The sequence below is a fragment of the Lichenostomus cassidix genome, chromosome 2 (assembly GCF_008360975.1).
Source record: "Lichenostomus cassidix isolate B80296 chromosome 2, HeHo_3.0, whole genome shotgun sequence".
Lineage (NCBI taxonomy): Eukaryota > Metazoa > Chordata > Aves > Passeriformes > Meliphagidae > Lichenostomus > Lichenostomus cassidix.
In genome coordinates, this window is record NC_139482.1 from 118582527 (window position 1) to 118606691 (window position 24165).

At 38.5% G+C, this 24165-nt stretch overlaps 1 protein-coding gene across 7 annotated transcripts in view; it reads right to left on the reverse strand.

The window, feature by feature from the left end:
- Positions 1–24165, reverse strand: part of SLCO5A1 (solute carrier organic anion transporter family member 5A1) — a 74163-nt gene that overhangs the window by 8391 nt on the left and 41607 nt on the right. For all 7 annotated transcript variants that reach the window (XR_014850148.1, XR_014850146.1, XR_014850144.1 and 4 more), the window contains exons 4-8: positions 20876–21040; positions 17004–17202; positions 8082–8241; positions 4191–4432; positions 965–1029 (exon numbers count right to left, since the gene is read on the reverse strand). Coding sequence is in view for 2 of the 7 variants with exons in the window: in XM_085053006.1 (XP_084909132.1) it covers positions 965–1029; positions 4191–4432; positions 8082–8241; positions 17004–17202; positions 20876–21040 (831 nt within the window). In the remaining 5 variants the exon portion in view is untranslated. The remainder of the gene's footprint in view (positions 1–964; positions 1030–4190; positions 4433–8081; positions 8242–17003; positions 17203–20875; positions 21041–24165) is intronic.

The window sequence follows — 24165 nt, forward strand, 5'->3', positions numbered from 1 at the left end:
GCTCTTCTTGAGCTACGTGTCCCCCCCAAAAAATCCAATTTTGCTCTCAGGAAGTAAAATATGAAAGAAGGTGAAATACATAATCTCCATACCATTACCTGTTGAACATCCTTTGCCCATGAGCTGGGAAAGATGCTGGTTTTAGATAAAGGAGAAAAAGAACCAAAGACCACAAAATGTTTTTGAAGATAGATGTAAGTGGTAAGACCACTAAGATTATAAATTTCCTTTTGAATAGATCTTCCTAAGAAACAGACTGTAACTTCTAAGGCAACTAAAAATGCAGCCAGTCCACTGAATGCTCCTGCTTTCTCCAGAAATACACCACCTTCAAGATGAGATTGAAAAGTCCTTCCTTAAACAAATCTTGAAGATGTAGCTCTATGGGCTTCTCTTGTTCTGTTAGAATAGACCTTGCTTGCTCTAGTCATGTATTTCATAGTAGCTGAACACCTGGAGTGTTCTTTATGGACCAGATTTTAGCAATTCAAGAGCTTGAAAGAGACTACTTTGAAAAATAAAGACTTTTAACATGTATCCTTTTTTACTTTGAAACACTTGAAAGACATTAAGTAATATTAGAAGAAAGACATTAAGGCATTAACTAACAAATGCTTATTTTAAAAATTAAAAAAGCTATTATTGCTGAAAGCAACAAAAATCTGTTTTTAAAAGAGAAAAAATCCTTATAAAATAATATTTAATAACTATTAATTTTTAAATACAATTTGAAACTGTAAAAATGTATCTTTCTGGGACAACAATGTTGTTCTAGAAAGTCAGTAACCAAAACCAGAAAATTAACCACATTTTCAGATGCAATGTTTTCATAAGTCATTAATTTTTGGTCCCTAATACAGTTAGTGGAGCAATTAGTTGCAGATTTATGGAATTTTAATACTTTTATGGTGCACTTAAGGTGAACATGGCCTTTATGAAAACGCTGAGCTACTGTAAGACTTACCAAGAGTTCTTAATAAAACAAACTGCATTCCTAGTGCAAAGGGCCGCTCCCCATCTTCCACAGACCTAGCAGGTGAAAAGAAAACTCCAGTGAAGAAACAGTCATAACCAATAATCATCCTGGTATGTTCTAGCTCATGTTCCACCTCATGTTTTTTTTCTGAGGTATAGAAGATCTTTGTCTACATTTCTTGTCTTTAGCTTCTATTATTGTTAACTCCTGTTGCTGAGAAAAAAATACAACCAGCCCCTCCTGAACCTGTTTAATCAAAATCTGAGTCATGCCTTTTGACCTTTCTTTACCTGTGTAAGGCCTGAAGAATGTGATCCAAAACCATTAAATTTAAAGAATCCACACAAAATGTTTATGGCTTCTCATGATAGCTTTCTATTATTTCATATGTATTAATTTGTTTTTCTTAATATTTTTGAGATAAATTAGAATTCATGGATAACCAAATTGCTGAAAGCTGGATGTAGTTTTTGAATTTTACAGATCTCTGTGTACCATAAGCACTTGGGAACTACTCTAGGAAAAATATCAGTACAAAGATCCAAACAGTTTCTTTAAATACCTTTTCAATTCAAGTAATACAATATTCCTTCCACTGGTTTCAAAGGAAAAATCTCAAGCTTACAAAGGCTAAATACTAAGTAACAAGATTCCACATTGCAACTACAATTTTAGTATACCACAAATTATCTACTGATTTAAAAATGTTTTTAATTCTTAATCTAAAGGTCTTAAGATAGACAACTTCTAATGACATTGAAATACACCATAAAATCACACAAAAAGTCTGCAGTCAAAGGGATGCAGCTGTAAAATCAAGTTTTGAAGTCAAGAAATTGAGAAAGAGGAGAACCAACTTGGGCCACAGACCTTGGACCAATGCACTAAGCACAGGATGTGGTTTTGGACAGCAGGTGTCACTGTCCAGTGTGTGGGCCACAGTTCTTTGCACTGAACGTTACAAAATCCTGATGGAGATGTCCCTTATGTACCTCGCTATTGTGAGGTTCACTGCTATACTGATGTTCATTTGCATAAGTGCAAACGTTTGCTTGTATTATTTTACATGTGGAAAACCCAGTGACAGAAGGAATAAAGTCCGAAGTCTCTGAATTACAACAGTGCACACAATAGCTGAGGCAAGGCTGAGCAGCTGGAATTCTGATGTGTCCAGCCCCAAGTGCCTGGCTTCAATGTCCTAACAGTGATCCTTATATCCATTCTCTGGGTTTTTTGGAAAGCAAACTGGAAGACAAAATCCCACAATGTGACACAGCACATTCCTCCACGTGTCAGTAGCAGGGTCCTGCATAAACCTTAGCCACTTGAGCTGAGAAAATAACAGCAAGAGAGTGCTTGTCCTTGAAGGGGGTGAGACAAAGATTCCTTCCAGAGCATTTCTCAGCTGTGCTCACAGCTGAGCCTAAGGATAGCAAAGCTAAGGCCTGACCTGCCTCATGTTTTCCAAGGTTCCGTGACCTCTTCCAAAGATGTGCCATTATTATTTTTATAGGGGGCTACTTGTGTCACAGAATATCAAAGTGAAGCTCTTAAGGCAACACTACCAGAAGGAAATCCCACTTGGTTGGGAGCATCATTCTCACAGAAATAAAAGGCCCAGGACTGGTTTAACATAAAGCTCAATCTCAAGACAGATTTTACACAAAACCAGGACAAACAGTGTGCCTATGTTAGCAATTAATGCAGCTAAACAGCTAGTGCTGAGACCTGACATGTACACCACAAGCATTTCAAGCATTTGTAGGGATTTACTTCAGAACAGCTCTAACCTGGTCTCATGAACAAGATGCCCATTTGCATCTGGATCATTTTGGGTGTGCTTCTGAAGAGTACCTCAAACACTGGAAGAGGCTTCCTAGAGAGGTGGTCAATGCCCCATGCCTGTCAGTGTTTGGACAATGCCCTCACTAAAAGGTTTTCATTTCTGCTCAGCCCTGCAGTGGTCAGGCAGTTGGACTGGATGATTAGAGAGAGTATTTACCAGAGCATGTAGGGACAGAACAAGGGGCAGTGGCTTCAAACTGAAAGAGAGTAGGTTTAGATTAGATACTAGGAAATATTCTTCACTCTGAGGGCAGTGAGGCACTGGAACAGTTGCCCAGAGAAGCTGTGGATGCCCCATCTCTGGAAGTGTTCACAGTCAGGCTGGATGGAGCTCTGAGCAACCTGGTTTAGGAAAGGTCACACTGTCCAGTGGGCTTGAACTAGGTAATTTTTAACGTCCCTTCAAACCCTTCAGATTCTATGATTCTGCCTGCACTCATTGTAGCTCCCTTCCAACTGAACTATTTTATGCCATTTTTTCTATCTTCCAGTGCATCCCCTTCTGAAAAGAACTTACTTCTTGAACTTTGAGCTCTTCGGCTTCAGATCCCAAATCAAATAGACATCTGTAAACCATTCTTTGTCCCCCTGTTACCAGCAGAACCAATGCTTACAGGTATGCTTTGTAAATTCCAGTAAATAATTATGTAATTTTCCTCTAATTTCTCCTTCTCTTTAAACAGCAGCAATACAGATAATATAAATACAAATTTATTTTAGCAGTAGACCATGTTATGGTATTTCAGCTCACTTTTCTTTGAAAATCAGCAGATCTTCACTTACAGGAACTGTATTTTAAATGTACAAAGACTTTACAGGGGAATGATTATGTTTATCAGACTACATGGCAGAGATGGGAAAAGCCAATCCAAAATTATGAATGCTTTCTTTCACATTGATAAATACACGCCACTGCCTTTCTCCTACAAAGGCTGTTCTCTATCCTTATACAGCAATAAAATCACTACTACAGTACAAGTTCAAAACTCTTGTGAAGATAAAAAGGGAAGACTCAAAACCAGGCACATGGCAGGAATGAACAATTTTAAGAATGAGAAAAAGATAATTTAAAATACTAACTTTTTTCATTTGCAAATCCAAACCATTGCTCTAAGGTTGAATTTTTTTCAGGATTAATCATTTTTCTTCCATTATATTTTGCTTGTTTTCTCTCTATAGCACCTGGAATTCACTGCATGCTACATGTTTCTAAAACTGGATTATTATATTACATATTCTAAACACAATCAAGTTTCACCCTACCCCTGCCAGCCCTATTCTATTCACTTTTTAAGGATACACAAGCGTGACAGGCACCGGCGATAGCAGGCACAGCAAAAACACTTAGAAAACAGAGCTGAGTTCTCACCTGAGTGTCACTATGACTGCTGATGGCTGGGCACATGCTGTTATAAGGGTTACAATGAAGAGGAAGATGAGGAACGGGATGAGCGTGTTGCAGGTTCGATCACACTTCCCAGACACAGCGTAGCCGTTCTCGTTCAGGTAGGTTTTGACGATCACCAGCCGGAGCTGACTGCGCTGGCCCACTGTCGGCGGAGTGATCACCTGGCGACTCTGCACACAGGCACACTCTGTGTAGTTTCTGACCTGGGACAGCCAAATACAACATTTCCACATGAAAAATACATGTAAGGAAGACACTGCACAGAAACATCCTATGGAAGTCCCGTGGTACTTATCAATTAAGAATCTTCTGCCTTGAGCATCATTACCCCAAGCACAAGCCAAGTTACCAATCCAAGTAATTTTAAAGCTGACCAGGACTCTCTGTGATGAGACTGCCTTTCCATTGCTTATTTACTCTTTTTAAAAAAAAATAATCTGGAATATTTTTGGGGAATATTGACAAAACAATTCAATCCCTTCTGACAGGGCAGCTGGAAAAAAATATTGTTTCTATCGTACTACAAAAAGTGTGAGGAAACCCTCTTCAGGCAGCAGTGACAATCCCATATTCTGAAATTTAGCAAGCTGCTGATTTTCATATTCAGGTAGTGTCTTCTGCCATGTTAAAGGAAGGCTTCCCAGATCCGGCCAAAAAACAACAAGCTGCATTTCAAGCTCAGGACTTTCCACCTGGATGTGGCTGTGGATCTGGGCAGGAGCAAAAACACAGAATAAAGGGAAAGCAGATTCTAAAACAGTAAGACTGAAGAACATGAAGGATTCCTGAATGGACAAAGAAAATGAAATTAAGATGAAGAGACTGAATAAAGTAGCACTTCATAAGCAAAGGGGACTCTGATTTGAGCAAGGTGAGGAAGAGCTAGATCAGAAATAGCCTTCTTTCACATTTACGCTACTTTTGTTTTCATCTAATCTAATGGCAAAGGAGTGTGCAGCAGAACAGAATATTTCAATGCTGCAGAATAAACCCGTCAGGACATATGTGATGTTACAGGAAGGAGTTTTTTTGTTTCAATTTTTGCACTCATCAAACCTTGGATCACATGTGCACAGAAGCCACAAAATCATCTTAAGATCGTAAATTTAAGCATTTAGACATCAGGACATATCCAAATCATGGCTGTTTGTCAATTTCAGTGTATACCTTTATATGCATCCATGCTATCACGTAGTCTCACACTTTTTTCCCCATGGGATTTACCTGAACATCTTAATATTTTATCTATTTATAAAGTATTTTACCTCCCATTTTCAAAATGTGACTTCAGCTATTTTTTCCTCACACTAAAATTATTCCACTACAAAGATGGAATGACTCGCATTTCATTTGTATTTTTCTACAACACTCACTATTACAGCCTAACTCTTTCAAAAAGGAGTAATTTATCTTCAAAACAGTTAAGAGGTATTGATGCTGTTATCTCTATTTCGTAGTTAAGTAATTGAAACAGATCAAAAATTTCACAGACATGGGTGACTAATTTGAGACAATTGGAATCATTTTTTCAGAACATTTTCCATTATATCCAACTAAATATATTATAAATGTAACTTTTCAAGCCTTCAAATACAGATTTGGGCAGCGCACCTACAAGTGGCCCTTCTGGTTATTGCTCATGTTCATCATGCAGAACATGAAGAATACAAGACTAATGACCAGCTGGGAGAAGTTCAAGTGACTTGCCCAATGTCACTTAGAAACAAATCCACTGACAGATTCCTATTTCCCAAGGCAGCACTCCACTCTAATATCACGTGAGTATCTGATTTCTTCCTACAGTACTTCACCCTAACCTCCTCATTGCTTCCAAAGGCACATGCCAAATAGGCATCCTGCAGAAATTAGTCCTCTTTAGTACCCAATCTTGGTTCATCACCAGCGAAACCAAACCTATGTAATAAATGAGACAGACATAGCATGACAGAAATGTTGAAGCATAGGAATATATATGTATATATTTATACATATATAAAACAGGTATGAACTGTAAACTGGTATCCTTTCCTCTTAACTTCAAACTTTTAAATGGGAAATTTGAAAACACTACCTTATAAACTTAAATCCAAATATTATAGGTTAGCAACATTTTGCATATTACACAGTGGCACTAACTTATATTTGTTGTTTTTTAAAGTACCCTACCAAAAAGGATTATTTATTTTAAAAAATGCCTTTTCCAAGCAACGTCAGTCCTATTCTATTCACCATTAGCTACTGAGTTAAAACTTCAGGCCATGAAGCATCTTTTCTTAAATCATAAGATGCGATAGTATGTTTCCAAATCTGTAGTGGAGAGCACACACTCCCAGAGTATTTCCTTACTAAATAAATTAATAGTGCCAGTTCGATATCAAGTGAAATATAACAAAGATCATACCTATGTCTCAATCCAGGAAAGCTAAATTTAGATTATATAGTCACTGAAATTTAACCACAGGCTCACACTGCAGGCTTTTCCAACTGGTCAAAATAATTTTCTACTAAAAACCAGCAAGATAATCTAAAAAAGAAAAAAAAAATCCCAAAAACTAACATTTTAAGGAAACTAATCTGTTCTCTGGCATCTATGTATGAACATGCTTTTTCAGACTATTATCCAGGTGACCTGAGAAAGCACAGTGCTGGACTTAACATCCTCCTGCTTCACAGGCTGGCTCAGGACTGCAAATCAGGACACAGATACTTTATAAGCAAGCTTTCTGCAAAGCACAATCAAGCCCTGAGAAAATCAATGTTTACATTACTTCTTGTCTTCCTTATTTTCCTTTTTTAAAGGACAGTTCTGTAACAGAAGAATCTCTACTTTTGAACAGAAGAGTTCATTTTTTTTTAATTAAACTAATATGGCCACAATGCTCTGTTCATATTTAAGTCAGATTCTACTTTTCAACTGTCTTCTTGTGCCCAGTCCTGGAAACTGCTAAATTTCCATTATTTGATTTTACCAGCAGGATGGCCTTCCCCAGTCCAGCCTAACTGGAATACTGGGCTGTAACAAGCAATGTATTTCCAAAAAAGAAAGTGGATTATTAACATTTTTAAAGTTCTGGTTACTTGAGTTTGATGACAACCTTCATTGAGGCTGGAAAAGGTTTAGAAAAAGGCCTTAGGACTGGTCGAACTGTTTTACAAGAACAGAATACACAGGCAGTCTTTACCTAGCCAGGCAAACCAAAGACCTACCAGTGCACTGGTGCAGGTGCAACAACTACTTAGGCAAAATGATGAGGCTGACACAAACACCAATCACTTTAAACCAGTCCTAACTAAATTTAAACAGGAGCTTAAAACACTTCCAACTTCCTGAAGATTTAAGTTCTTCCTTCAATTCAGAGAGGGAATCACAAAAAACCCGAAACTGCTCTAAAAGATAAGACTGAGCATGAAGAAAAGCAGTTTGATATGGCTGCCTATGTTGGCAGAAAGTTGAATTAGATGACACTGACTCAAGGTACCCTCTCCAAGCCCTGCAGGAACAGCAGGCATACAGGCCAGTGCCACCAAGGTCTTCAGGGTCTGTACTGGAAACAGCAGCCCTCCCTATCCAATGGCACTTTGCACTCACTCAGCTGGACGATTCACTTGGTACAAATGAACTTGTGCCTCACATTGGTACATAACTAAAGAAAGTGGGTTGGGACCATGCAATAATAGCATTACCAGCCTTTCCAAACATGGAAAGGCTCAGAGATGGACAAGTCAGCTGTAGTGAACTTCTCTGAAGCTTAGAGGAGGGATGCTTTGGCTAGAAACACAGAAGCCTTCAATCTGCACTGGTCCCAAGGGGCCTCTCAGGGGTTGTGTGTGGGTGGTGGGTGAAGCACTTACCCCTGTGCTGTGGTTTCCACCATTGATGCAGCCAGCTAGGCAAGGATTAAAATATGTTATTCCATCTGATCCACAGACAGGCTCGTACTCATGAATCTTACATCCACAGTTAACATTACAGCTTCCAGTCAGATTCCTGTGGGCCATGGCAAGAGTAGGACTGAAGAAAGGAAAAAGAACATGCTAGTAGAGCACACAGAGATATCCATATCCTCCTGTACTGAGGAAGCAAACATCCTACTCATTAACTCTGGAACTGAGAGTTGATTATTAGAGAAAGACTGCATTAACTCTAGGTTATGTACATGACTTAAACAGTATAGAACACCCAAGTCATTCTTGCCATCAACTAAGACCATGATAAAAGAAATAATACCAAAGATTAAAATTTGTATCATATTTGGCTATGTAATAGCTGTATTTTTCTGCTGGTTGGGTTTTTTTTCCTTTATTAGTTAAGACACAGCTATTTTACAAGTCTATCCTAAGCTGCTGCAGTAATTTCTTGTTGATTACTAATGAAAGACTCAGTGACAAGATGTAAGGATTCTGTGAACTAAGGTGAAGTAATTGGCATCTCTTCCCACATACCAACAACTGTTTGGAAAACTTAATGCTTGTATTACTTATAGCAATATGTGAAATCTACAGGAAGCTCTCTAGATCTGGAAGACTGCTGTGCTTTTACTAAATGTCCGTAAATGAACCACCACTCTGTTTCCCTAGACCACTCCCCAAAATCTGGCCAAAGCCCAACTTTCTAGGTGCTCCCCTGAAGGGTTTGGTGATGTACTATAAAGGAACTAAAGGGAATTTCAAAGCTGAAAGAAACACACATACCATAGAGCAGGCTGTTCACTATTGCTGCTCCAGTGAAATACTGTAGTTACAACTAAATAAGCCACATCTAATATTAATTAATGTAACCTAATCACATCTAGTAGTACCTGAAGGTATAGGAATAATGTATTACATTTTAACCATACTATTTCTGAACATGCTAGTTCAGCAACCAGAAGGAAAACAACTGTTCCACTTAGATATATAAGCAGAACCACCCTGAAATCTAAGTTATTTGCTGCTCTCCTTATGCAGCCAAATTATAACAAGTGAGAATTTTTTAAATGGCCCATATTATATTTGTACCTATTTTTACTACACTTGTCACATTCTCTGACTTGTTTCAGGTTGCTAAATTAATTTTAAGAAGTGGAAAAGCAAGACTCTGAAGTGTGGTTTATTGCTGGCTCAATTTTCTGCATCTCATTTGTAATTTCACCTTGGTTTAAAATATTTTCAGCCATATGAATGCATTAAAGCACTGGAAAACTTACCTGAAAGACCTTATTCATACCAATCTATTGCCAAGGGATAGTGCTGGCTGAAGCTGAAGACCCCAGCTCTTATTTCCCAAATCCCTTCCCGTCTAAAGAGTTTGACACCCACAACTCCCTCTTCACTGCATAAGGCAATTCCAAGCCACTGAAAACTGAAAAGCAGCTGCTACCAACATTTTCCCCTGAAGTTTCTCCTGTTACTTAGGAACCCCTCTATTTTATTATGTTACTTTCTGTCATAGCTGTACTCTAGGTTTTTAAGTTCTGAACAGCTGGACAGAGGCTACCACCTAGAAGGTGTATGAACCAATTTCCTGACCTCCTATCACAAACACGCTGTCAGGCAGTTTTCAGCTCCTCCACAATACCTGTAAACACAGTGGCCAATGCTAATGAAGTGGGTATTTGTGGGAAACACACATATATCCCTTATGGATTTGGACACATTTCAAATATTCCTTCCCCTCGAGTCAAGGCAGCTTAAACACCTGCACCTACATGGCTCCCTAAAACTACACAAGTCTATGCTTGGTCTTGGAGAGTTCTGGCCAAAACCATAGCTTACTTCACTTCAGTAGTCCATGAGAACTGTACAGGTGTCTGAGGATTATACTGGAATGCACAACCACTACACACAGGGCACTACAGTGTAATATTGAATTAACTGCTCTGCCTTGTTTGCCCTGCTCTCATGGACTGCTCAATGGCCACTGCTGTTTAAAACCACCTCAAGTACCTCTGCTTTAAGCAGATCAGTAGATATCCAGGGAATTTCAGCACCTCCTCAGCCAGGCAGGAGCTGAACAGAATCTGGATTGGGTTTACGGCTGCATCCTCAAGATCCATGTTCACATGTTCACAAACTGCCATAGCCACAGAGCCTCACAGGGGATGCTGATGGCTTGCCTTCATACCTGTGATGGGTGGGCGAGCCACTATGAAGATTAACAACTAGCAGCAGACTTACTGTATCCCAGCAATCCCAGGAACCACAAGGGATGTTCTTCTGTTCCCATCTTCTACCCCTAACTAGACCAGAGACTCGGCTTGGGAGCCATTCTGTACACAGCCAGTGTCACCTATGCTGTGTGTCACCTCACCTCCTGATGTTAGTGACACTCAGTAGTACTACTGCTGCTCAGAGCATTCCACTTGACTGGTTTTCTTGTATTTATACACCATTATTTGCTTTCGCTGAATATGCTTGTCTTCCCAGCCATGCACTTTTGCAGATAATTAAATATTACTAAGTAGCTTTCAAATATTTATTGATTGTCTACTGATCACACAAATCAGGTTCACAAATTTAGCTCTCAGAGCTACTTTACACTTTATGGTGTAGTTGGATGCTAACCAAAGCCTTTATCAGTGTTTTCTTTCTTGCCCCATAAACAAACAAGGTACTGTTATAGAAACAAGCTGCAGCTTGAGCAAGAAGTTAAATATCCAGGACTGGTAGTGGTTCTGTCACCTTCTCAGCTATCAGCTGAGATTTGTCTTACTATATCCTGCTGGATTTCAATAAGCAGCATGCAGCAACACATCATATAGCAATGGGCAGACTTTTCCAATCTCTCAACAGAACTTCTTCTCCAATGGAAAAATCACCAAATCATCAAAACATTCCTCAGGAACATACAGATTTCAGCAGCACAGTGACAAAAGCTTTTCACACCAACAGGAGAGGCAGCATTTTTGGAGTTGTATGAAATCCTAGTCAGCCCACTGAGCTAGATGACCCAGATGCCGGAATATTCAGCGTAAGAAGAGACTCCATGATCCTGCTGACAACAGGGCTCTGCCACACTGCACAGGACCAGGGCCAGGGACAGCCCAGACTGCTGGGAAAGGCACAGCTCAGGTTCCACTCTCCAGCCTCTCCCACCGTGCAGCACACATTCTTCTGACCTCTTATCCCTCCACCACCTAAAACCCTTCTCAGCAACAGATAGGCAGGATTGTTCCACAGGCAGGACAATCTATTCCCCGTCTCACTCTGCTTACGTAGCTAACTCACTTCAGCTGCAATGCTGAACATTACCATGACACAGAGGTCAGGAAATCAGCTTAAAAAAAAAGGTGAATGAAATCAGGCATGCAAGAAATGAGAAGCATGAAACTGGGAACTGAACTGAGACCACTGTGATAATTTAATCTCAGGGGCATTTTTTGTTTGTCCTGGAAGAAGACTTAAAATTTCAAGATACACAAAGCAAATATGTTCAAATTAATAACAAGCTACTGCAAGCTCTGTCTCTCCAGCTTTCACCACATTTTGTTCCTCAGAATATCACTGTAAGGTTTATTTGGGGAATTCCTTTTTGTTGTTTAGAGCAAATACCCTGCACACAGAGAAGTTTGGGTTTTTTCATCCTTTCACGAACATGTAATACACAAAATCATCTGCATTTCGAAAAGTTCATTATCAGACAGTTGTAAGAGTCATAGTCTCATCTTCATTACCTTCACTGTTTACTCATTGTTTGCTCCTCTTCCAATGGTGGGAAACAAGTGAAGGATGAAGGAATTTCAGATGCTGGGGACATGAAATCTCTACTAACACATGTCTATGTAACCCCATTTTTATCATATGGGATCAAGCATACAGCATATACTACAACAGATTTCTTGAACACTTCTTTCAGGAAGGAATCATATTTTCTTGAAGGTATGCATTTTTCCGGAAGCTGAACCAAAGCACTCTACTAATCCTGCCTTCTGGCTGCCTACTCTCCACAAAGCAAAACAGAGCATTTATCCCTGAATTACAGCACAGCACATCACAGATTTACCTGCATCAGCCACTAAGAGCAGGTTCTCAGGGAAAATGCACCAAAGCTAGTAAGTCCTGCTCATGAGCTGATCCATGGGAAAAGCACCAGCTGCTGTAGAAACATGAGATGTCTGAAAAAGAGCTGCTCTGCTTGTTTCAGCAGGTTCAGATACTGCCAACTTGCAACACTGCACCTGAGCTGCCAAGGACACCAGTCATGCATGAGCACAGCAACAGAAACCAGCCCCAAATGACAGCACTTCCTGAACTATTCTTTCAATTACAAACAACGATGCTGCTCCTTCCATTAATAAGATTCAACTGCAAGTTTGCTAAACGTGTGCTGCGACAAAACCCAGAGCCCCATCTGACAAATTGCGTTTGTTCCTTTCTCAGGGAGACTGTTCTGTGTCTCCATGACACAATGCTAGTAAAGCTGATAAAGAGAAGACCTTTATTAGATGTTACTAACAATGAAAAGGACTCTAGTTTCTAACGTTTTTTTCTAAATCCGGTTTTCCTCTCCAACCATTATTCCAGAGAAGGTTTGTGGTATAGGAGTAAAGTGAGAGAAGGGAAAATACCAGATTTATTGCCTGGAGTTTTGGAGCTGTGACCTGTTATTTCACATACTTGGACTTGGACTGAAATGTCACTGTACTGGCAGTCAATGAATATGTATTGGGGGGAAAAAAGTGGATCCTCTTCCCACAAAGCTACAATTTAAATGCAATGCAGTTTAAAAAAAAGTCCAACTATATTCCGGTAACATCTAAACAAATAATTGATTTTACACATGGTTTTATTTATATTTATTTAGATCACTGTAATAACCAACAGGTCTGAGGAAATACAAAGGGAAGGAGGTAACCACTCACCACATAATTTCTATAATCTTAATATTGGGCTATATGACAAAAAGGATTATCTTAATTTGATAGCAATATTTTTGGTTTAGTATTGAAGGACATTCTGGATGGCAGAGATCTGCAGTCTCCTTGTTGGCAAGCAGCTGGAATTGCAGCAATGATGCAATTTTTGTGTAGCTGTCAAACAAGGGACCCTCTCACTATGCTAGCTGGATTCCTTCTTTGTTGTTATTGTTCTGATCCAATTAGTCACTGCTTTCAAGTTAAGAGATCCCACTGGCTGATTGGACTGAAATAGATACAAGAATAACAGAAACTCAAACTGATTGTACAAAAGTAAGAATATAAATATTTTTTATGTGAAATGCCCCAGTAAATCAATTGCATGCTTTAACTGAACTTTAATTGCACCAAAACAACACAAAGCAATCAAAAAGAGTCTGTTTTGATTCATTACATATCAGAAATATGAGAGATGGAACTGAACTAATCCAGGGTCTGTCACTATGAGTAAGCCCACCATGGAGCCTGTTTTAGCTGCCTTATACCACAATACATGCAAGAGACAAGTCTGAAAAAAAACAAAGCAGCTGATCTCTGCTATTTCACTGTTATTCAGTACTGGTGAGGCCACACCTGCAGTGCTGGGTTCAGTTTTGAGCTCCCAGTAAAGGAGAGACATAGACATTCCAAAGAGAGACCAGTGAAAGTCCACTAAGATAATAAAAGCACTGGAGCAGCTCTCTTCTGAAGAAAAGCTGAGAGAGCTGATACTGTTCAGCCTGGAAAAGGCTCAGGGGAATTTCGTCAATGCCTGTAAATACCTGAAGAGATGACACAAAGAGGATGCAGCCAGGCTCTTTTCAGTGGTGCCCAGTGCCAGGAAGAGAGGCAAAGGGCACACACTGAAACACAAGAGGTTCCCTATAAACACCAGGAAACAGTTTTTACTGTGAAGGTGACTGACTGGTGACACAGGTTGCCCAGAGAGGCCGTGGAGCTTCCCTCCACAGAAATATTTAAAAGCCATCTGGACAAGAAGACAATTCATTGATTCAGGACTTCCCACCTGGCTGTTGTCTGGTGCAAGAGAAGGGATGCCATATTGAGGTTTGACATAAGGCTTCTTACGCTGCAATTCAAGTATCAAACATTCCCCCAGAACAAGGCTGAGGCATGGAACAATAGGTTCTAAAATGCTGAGATGTATAATACAGAGATGCCCTTGATCTTCCTGATAACAGAAATGCTGATGACATGCCAACAACAGCAAAACTGCTTGTGCCCAACATAAAACAGCAGAAAATCCTTTCTAATATATTCTAATCTCTGCATGCCTCCAGGTCCCATCCACATCCTCGCAGCCAGTACAGTTAGAAAAATACTGAGTTATGAAACATACTGAATTATGAAATGTTATTGACTACTTTTCTGACTACTGGTATGCATATACTTTTATGTTAACTGAAAACCAGTTCATCTCTCTCCTTTGCAGTGGTTTATGGCTCAGGTCACCAGAGAAAAAGCTGTATGCTTAAACGTATAAGAAACAGCAGAAAGGAACGTATCTGTCCAGAGATTATCCAGCAGGGTATGTCTACACTGCCCAATGCAGTTGAGATTTCTGGGTTGATGCCAGCGCAGGTAGTTCAGATATCACACCTGACATTGCTGTGTTAAGGTAGAGCACCATGCAACACAATCATCCCAAACAAGGAAGCTGTACTGCTTTCCCTATCCAATCTTGCCTGTTGAACTGCCTTTGATGTCCATATGCTGCACTACATTCAAAGTAGAGAATGAAGTATGTGTTTTATTAAACCTCACAATGAAAGAATGCTTTTTTATTCCATGACCAACAGCATTCTTTGATGGCTGGGTTAAGAGTTGCCTACCAAGTGATTTGAAGCTATCAAATGACTGACCATGGGGATTAAGAGAATGTTTATCATGTCAGATATTCAAGATTAATTTATGTGTAGTGCTGCCATTTTACTATCATTTTGATAATAAATGTGAATTCAATCTCTGTGTTAAAAAATCTGGCTGAACCATGCTTTATAAACATGCTGGTAATTCTCAACTTCTGATGACATTACAGTCAATATGATTTTGATACTGATTTCAAAGAGTTTATATACATCAAGCTGTGAGAGTTTTGCCATTACTATTTCTCACTTCTTTTCTCAATAAGAAAAATTAGATGAAACTAGTAAAGAATTAATGCTACTGCAGATTTGCACAACAGCTGTGAATTGATGCCTATTTCAATCCATGCTATGTATTTACTGCAAATGTTATTACTTACTAAAATAAGTTAGCTACTCTCACAATTCCAGCATGAAGGCTATGTGTTACATGACAATAGTATGCCTAGTCTTCAGTTTAGAAATAGATTGAAATCAAATGGGACCTTTTCCCCAAACAGAAAGGTACAGGCTTCTCGTCAGTCAGGCAGGGACATTCTGACTTGCCACACAGATTGACTAATTACTATCTAAAATTTATGTTTTCATTCCTATTAATTTTCCTTTCTCTATCTACACACACAGGCAGTCACAAACACTAACAGCAGGTGGACAGTCAAAGCATTCCACCCCCTTCCCATCCCTTGTCTCTCCTTCTTCAGCCCACTAAGCTCAGATGAGGGTACATCACCATGCTACTTCCTTCTCCTGACAGCCCCTCAGCAGCAAGCTTTAGCTCTAGGTATTAGGAATACAAAGGAGTAACAGCTTTTCATCAGCTCTTGACTTTCAGTTGCTGGTTTTCTTTGTTCTAGCATTAAGGCTTGACAGTAGTGTAGTAACACCCAGCAACAAGCAATGCAAAACATTCTCTGTGTAAACAGTGCCTATTTTCTTCCTCCCTTGCTTCCCATTTTGCCTCTTTGTTTTTTACTTGCTATCGCTCTGCTCCACTGTATTTTTTCTCCATTTCATCATCTCTTTTCCTGCTCCACACTCTACACTCTCATCAAAATATTGAGTCCAGAGCTGAGCCCTAAAAGCAAATATACAAATGCATCTGATACCCAGCACCTGGTCATAATTAAGAGGCAGACATGCCTCAGATGTAAAAGCAAAGGGAAAAAGCATTGCCTCAGCTAGGTTCACAATCTCCAAATACTTACTCTGTTCTTGTGTTTAATCTAAATGAAGAAGGCAGTTTTGGGGAAAATCTCATATACAAAGTAAGAAAGAAAATAAAAGCTCATTATCAGGCTTCTAAGGAATCACTTTCCAGTGCAAAGTCTCAACTTTTACTACACTGTCTTCCCTCCAAATATCCTTTTTCTTTTTTTTATGCTTTTCCATGCATTTCTTAATGTCCCAGCCTAAGTTACTCACTCCCAAGTCCTTCCTATATCTACACCTTCTTCCTCACTGCAGTCTTCTTCACTCTATATATAACTGTAAGGGAATGTGGCCTAGTTGCTGTCTTGATGATGATCCATGCTTGCTGGAGGGCATTCACACAGCTAGTAAGGGGTTCAGAAGCAGTGCACACCACTAATGTTGATAGCACATGTCCAAGTTATTCCTCTCAAATAGGGACTGTAGACCTAAGATACTTTTATGGTGATAATTAACAAACCTATTCAGAAATAATCTTCATAACCCACTTAGTATTTTCACAGTTTTCATGAGCAGAAAACATTTTGAAACACTAAGTAAATTCTAAGTCATTTACAGAGGACACTATTCTTTCTTTTCTGCATCATCAAAGGCCATTCTAATGCATTTTCTCACCCCTCAAAAAGGAGTTACTACATAAACTCCATTATAAACCAGATGTAAAAAACAAGGGCCACATACTAACTGCATGTGTTTCTATCACAATACTCACTGAATTCTTATTTGAACATGTGGCTTCCATAGTACAAAAATGCTGATATTGTAAAAAGCTGGTTTTGCCCCAGATAATCATCCAAGGTACTTACCCAGTTGTGTAAGGTATATTTATTCCCCCTAGATTAATGCTTTCACATCCAACAATGAAGAGTGTTGAAAAGCACAGCAGAGATACACCACTGCAGATCATAGCCAACTTTGCAGACTCTCTTGCACCGAGTTTCAGCTTTTTTATAATGTAGCCGCCTAGGACAATGCCAACACCAGCACTTGGGACAATAATCACACCTGCCAGGAAGAAATTTGAACCGCATTAAAACAGGACCTGTAGAAATGGTATAAAACATAAATATTGGTTTCATTCCCCAATTCAATGACTGCAAATGTTGCACTAAGATCTCCATTGTCTGATTCTCTGCTAGCAAACTGAGTCAGACTTTTCAAACCTCTGGAGTGCTGTCAAAGAATTTATAAAAGCCTCCTTATCATATTAGCTGCAGCCAAAGCACTATAAGAGAACTATTGTACTTGCAAGCAGAAACATTGTTTTGTATTTATTTTAGAATGGGGAGAAGGGCTACAAATAGGTCCAGTTTAACTGCTGAAATTTTGAAGAAATACAGATTTGGACACAAATCTTCCTCTTCCTACTCTCATGATTAATTCCAGCAGAACACAAGTGCTAATCACAGGCAGGACCCCAGAACCCTGCCCACCTGGGAGAGCACACATGAGCATGGCTGCAAATTCTGCCTTCTGAATACTTTACTCAAGCTGAATAGCACTTTCCCAGACAAGAAGCATCAAAACAAGTGGACATGGCCTCAGGCCGGGTCAGGGGAGATTCAGGTTGGACATTAGAAAGAAATTCTTCACTGAAAGGGTGGCCAAGCACTGGAACAGGCTGCTCAGGGAGGTGGTGGAGTCACCATCCCTGGAGGTGCTCAAGAAACAACTAGAAGTGGCACTTGGTGCTGTGGTTTATTGATATGGTGATGTTTGGTCAAAGGTTGGACTTGAACTTGGAGGCCTTTTCCAACCTTAATGATTCTATAATTCTACAATTCCTATCTCAGCACTCCAATTCATCTCAGCACAAATAGGTGGAGTGTAAACAAACACAATTAAAGTGTAAGTGATCAAACACAATTAAAGAAATTAAGACAATAGAATTAGGGTAAGTTTAAGACACAAAAGATGTGCCTATGAAATTGCTGCTGCTCCGCTGCTCCAGTTATAAGGTTCAGCAACAAATCACCAGGTTTTCCTCACTTGTCAGGTCCTGAAGTGGTGGTAAGTCAGCAAATGCCTTGCTTCTCACTGATATGTGAGAAAGTCTTTAAATTAAGGCTTTAAATTAAGGCAATAAAGATGCATTCCACATAAACATGGAATTTGAACTACTTTTGGCAGCTGCATCTACAGAGAAGCTAAACTCTATAATCCAAATTGTTAGAGATGTTGGTCTTTTAAAGAAGCCAGTACGACTATCACTTGCAAGTGCTTTTAAAATTATGGCAAAGCATACTTATTCTCTGCTAATATGTCTAAAGGTCAAAAGGACATTCTATTTATCAAAAGGTTGAGATTGTGAAAGCAAGAGTAAGAGGGAAAAATAGCTGACACCTCAATTACACTGCCATCACCAATGACATTATAGAATAAAATGTCATTTCACGAGGAAGATTCTAAACAATAAGCCTTCACAGAATCAAAAGCAGTCTTTCTCCCAAGAGCAGAAATTAAATGTAGAAGTTGAACAAGTTCAATACATGAAGTTTGGCACACAGCGTTTTTTTGATGATGATTAATGCCAGGGTTGTTTTAAAACAGAAAGAAATTGAGACTTAATTCAAGAATTGCTGCTTAGGAGACAAAAAATTGCCAGCAAAATCTTCATCTGAAGAGATTCAGGAAGCACATGTACTTAGCTGGCAGTGTACGTATTAAACATAGATGCATAATGTAAATAATGTGCAAATTCTCCTTTTACTAACAAGAAAATCTGTGGACTTGTCATGTCTTTTACTATATTAGCCAACAGCAATCTAATACAGAATTTCCAAGTCTCCCTTTCCCACCTTTCCTACAAAAATATTTATAAAATTAACAACTGTTGATTTTAAAATATTATAAATATTTATAAAATATAATATTTATAAAATATTATATAAATATATAATATAAAATATTTATAAAATAAAATAAAATATTATAAATATAATATATATTATATATATATATATATTATATATATTATATATATTATATATATATATTTATATATTATATTATTATAAATATAAATAAAATATTATAAAATATTTATAAATATTTAATAAAAATATTTATAAAATTAACAACTGTTGACTTCAATGCTAAGCTTAAGAGTTGGGACTGTAGAAGCAGTGCTCACTTGTCCATGTTGCACATCCAGCCTGATATATTTCATCTTTCTCTTCTGAATCATTACAACAGTCTTTATCAAGTAATTTATAACAGGAGAAACAACAGGCATTAATAATTTCACACTCTGGGCAAAGTCACACCAGTTTTACCACTTTTAATGTACTGGTTGTTGTATGTTTTTTTCTGGCAAGAATGTTTCTGGTTTATCCTGAGAATGAAGCAAGTCATGGTGTAGCCATCCCATCAAGGCTCATTACAGTAAAACTCCAGTGTGTGTAGCTACCCTAAGCTTCAGAGAGCATCACAGTCCCATGAGTCAGTGTTTCCTCCTTATATGCAGAACACAGGGATTTCATGCCCTGAAGAAAATCTCATCCCAGAAACTCTCAAACAGAAAGCACCACATGGTGCTTCTCTGACTTTTCCCCTCCACACTCTAGAAATTCCTTGCATTTCTTCCAGCCAGTGCAAGTGACAAATTCTTCCCATGTGAGGTCTATGTGCCTTCCTTCTTCATTCTGCTACTTTTTTTTTTTTTGATGGATGCCCCTGACAGCAGCTTCACCCCATACTTCACCTGTCTCCCCACAACTCACTCCACTCCATCACTCCTCAGGCACAGTATCTGGAAGTATGAGGGAGCAAAGAACTGACCTGCCTAGCAATTAACAGCTATTCTGTATCAGAAGCACAATGGAGAATTTAAAAATATGCTTACACAGACAAATGTCTTTGACATGGCTAAAAGAGGAGGAAACCCATCTGCACGACACAGGCCCTGATTCTGCACAATATTCCGGCCTCTTTTAATATCCAAGTTCCCATCTCTCCCAGTCACAGAGCAGTGTGAAGCTTAAAATTTTGTGGTCTGTAAGTCTATTAAAAGCTGGATGTGGCTGTACGTTGGTGTGGCAGCAGCAGAAGCGCCACACCTGCAAAATAGGGGTCTCCTGAAATGACAAGTAGAAGAGAATTTTGGGAGTTCTGACTAGACTAGACTGTTGTCTCAATGTCAATAAGATTTACTTATTGAGGAAAAAAATTATTATTTACTTATAAAGGAAAAAACCACCACCCTGGAGGAGAGAGATAGCTGAAAGATAGGACAGATAAATAACCTGTCACTGAGGGCAAAAAAAAAGACAAAGATATTTTAAAGATCAAAGAGGAAGTAAAATTCACAGAAAATAAGAACAGCTTCAAGAGATCTTTAAAAGCACACAAATTGCAGTAATGCCTATGTGTTTTCTAGCTTGTTTTTGTTGGTCTTCTTCCCACTGGAGACCATCAACAGATGAGAAAATATCTGTCTAGGCTTACGCAAAAAAAAAAAATCCATCCCCTTAACAATATAAATGGGTTTGCATTTTACTAAATACATATAACAAATGTCAAAAAATAGTCTACCCAATATATACCAAATATCTACCCAAACGCAGAAAGCTGGATTCATCACCTGTTTGAAGAAACACATTTTTGGTTCATTCCTACATTGACTCATATCATTAGCCAAAGCCAACCCTTGCAAGGTAACACTGTGGTGATGCCTTACCAGTGTAGATGCTGGCATTGGAAGCTGGGATGCCAAACTGTGACTCGATGAACTTGGGAATGAAGGTAATAAAAGCTGTGACAATGGCACTCTCAGCTGTGTATGACAAACTCACAAAAAGGAATGTCATGTTGCTTAAGATCCTGACAGCTGCTCTTGGAAGCTCTATAAAATGACAAAAATGACAAACGAATGTTACAAACAATGAGTGAGAAACAAAAGCAAACTGAAACAGAACCAATTGATTTTCTCAGAGACGGACTGGCAGGAATGGCTTGCTAGCAGCTGGTATGTTTGCTAGGCAGAAGGGAGAGTGCATTCCTGGGATGGCAGCCGTGGCTCTCTGCTCTGACCCCATCTCACTGCATCGCTCAGGGCCACAGCACCACTTGGCACAAACACAACCAAGGTGTGTATTAAAAACCATCTGAAGGAACAGAGCTTACACAGTAACACCATAACAGAAAGAAAAACAGCAATGAAACGTAGTGATTTTGGAATTATTCCCATGTCTTATTTTGAGATTTTCTGTGAGATAACACGTATCACACTGCTGAATTGACAGTACTGAGTTTTGCACTCCATGGGAGGAAAAAAGATCCTATACTCCCCCTGCTACTCCCTGCTTCAGGGAACATGCTTGGAGAGCTGGGGTAATAATACTCTAATTTGAAAGGGGAACCAAAGTATTTCTAGTTAAACATTTTTCTACATGATTTAAAAGCATTTATAATGATGCAGACAATGCACAATGAAAAAATTACATCAATGATATCAAAGCATCTCAACATACATTACATACAACTCAATATTCTCAGAAGGGATAAAACAATCAATTAAAAATGAGAGTACGTCATTAACTTAAATTGAAAAAGTAATCATAGATGCTGCAATTATTCTCAAATCTAATATCAAACACCAATGAAATTCAGCACTGTAGTTAAATTAAACAGTTACATACTTTTAATTTAGTCCTGCAGTGATGTCAAATTATCATCACTCTACTCAGCACTTAATTTTTTTTCGGATTAGATGCTGTGATTTTAAACACATCCTTCTTTCCTTGGGCTTTTTTTTTTTCAAGATCAGATTTTCTTTTAAGTGTTATATCTAACCTACTATAGCTCAGGTTTTTTCATTTGCTTTTCAGTTGGTACAGAAATGGAATAGTGCTTGAATCAACGCCAGTTGAATTCAGTGACAAGAGCACCCATTAGAAATACATGTTGAGCAAGAACAACTGAGTGAGAATTTTATTGATGTTAAAAGTTGTCAAGACAAAAATCTGTCTCACTTTCTCCACTGACTCCAGTAGGTTATCTGTATAAGAGCAGATAGAATTTCACTTGTCATGTCAAAACTTGTCAGGCTGCAAATTAGTACTTAAGTTGTCTGACTGCATCCAGTCTTAGCTTATGCCAGTTGTCAAAATTTATACTGAATTCATTATGAGCACTGGGTTTATAATTTTAATGTAGTCAAATGCTCTCCCACTGCCTCTATGAAGAAATATATTAAATGTTAAATACAAAATTTGGTGGAAATAAATAATGAATAAACCATATTAAGAAGAACTCGTATTTGAATCTTAATGTTTTTTTACCACCTACAGCTTTAAAAAAAAAAGAAAAAAGTGTCGCTGTTTGCAATAGAAGCAGCAAGAGAGCAGTTATGACCATGCTGATGCTGCTGTGAGAAAGGAGTCAGGAAGAAGAAAGGATTGGTCCTGCTGGAAGCAGAGCTACATGGTGGCAGCTGCTCACCTGGGCTGAAAATGTGGGAGAAAGTAATAAGGCATCATCACAGAGAGAAAGATAATTTTATTAGGATTATGAACTGAGTGTTCTTTTTAGAAATGAACTGGTAATTCTTGGCCAAGAGCTGAACTCAAGATCTTTGTTAAATCCATTATTTTAAAGTGTCTGGTCCAGACATCATAATATCTGGTAAAGTTTAGCCCTTCCTGGTAAAACTGAGCTTCAGGAAAATGTCTGGTTTACAATTTTCAGTCCACTAAAGAGTTAATTTGGCAAAGAACTGCAGAGCTAATGAACATTTTGCTCTGTTGTTCATATATAGAGCTGTACTTCTGTTGACACCTACTTACATCTCATCTGAGCACTCAGGCTAAAGGTCATTATTCATTTCAAAACTAATTAGTATTTCAAAATGGGATTTCTACTGATAAGTAGATAAAAACTTAGTGTCTTGGAATAAGCACAAGTTCTCTTACACCCATGTGGAGGGCTCTTCAGAGAACAGCTTTGCTGATAACTGTAAATTTTGGTGTGAAATGAAGAGTTTATTTCTGCATGCCGCACTAATACACGCCACCTGGAGCACTTGAGAGTTGAAACTCTTTGTGATTTATAAACAGCAAGTGTCTGGCATACAAGGGAAAGTTGCTGTATAGTAAGAAACCTGGAAATAAAAACACACAGAGTTAGGTTTTCCCTGATTTCCTCCCATGGTCACCATCAAATCCTGTGTGACATCACCGGTACTACACTTCTGAATTTAAAAACCTATAATAAAAAGGTACTATTAAGTAACTCATTATCTTTCAACCACAGTAATTGTAGTAAAAAGCAAGAATGCTAAAAATTTTAAGGATCCTTTATGCTACATAATCAATCATGCTTTTAAAACATTTCTACGTCAAATTTTTGTGTGGCTAGCCACAGGCCTAGGCTTTGATTTCAAGGCCATTACTAAACCTGTCAGGTTTGATTTTTAAGAAAGACATCTTCAAAAGACATTGTGTGTTTTTGCAAATGTGCATCAGAAACAAACTTACAGGAAGTTGCAATTTCCTTCATTCTGTCGTCTAAACTAATAAACCTCTATAGATTGCATTCCTAGAACTAAAATAATCTTTTAAGCATGGCTGCAATCATGTTGGTATTTCTGTGCAGTACTCAAACATCCTCATCTTTTTTTTTCCCCAACAATCTAGTATATAACTAAGAGTAAATTGAAACCTGCCTTGCTGGACTGGTTTGCTAGTCTACTGGCAATTTTCTTCCTTTCATGATCTGTGACAGTATTTTTTCTCTGGTCAGTATTCATTTTTCTTTCACTCATTTGCTGGACCACTGATTGATTCATGGTAAGAGAAAAGCATTAGAAAAATCTGCAAGTAATACAAGTATTCATAAACATTTCTCTGAGGAAAACTTTTAAAGCACTGTAAACAGAATTTCAATAAAAACTCAAATAATTCTGACGTCACCTCCTTTTTCAACATTTAATATAGTTTCTTTTATCCCTGTTCCTTCATATACAGCCCA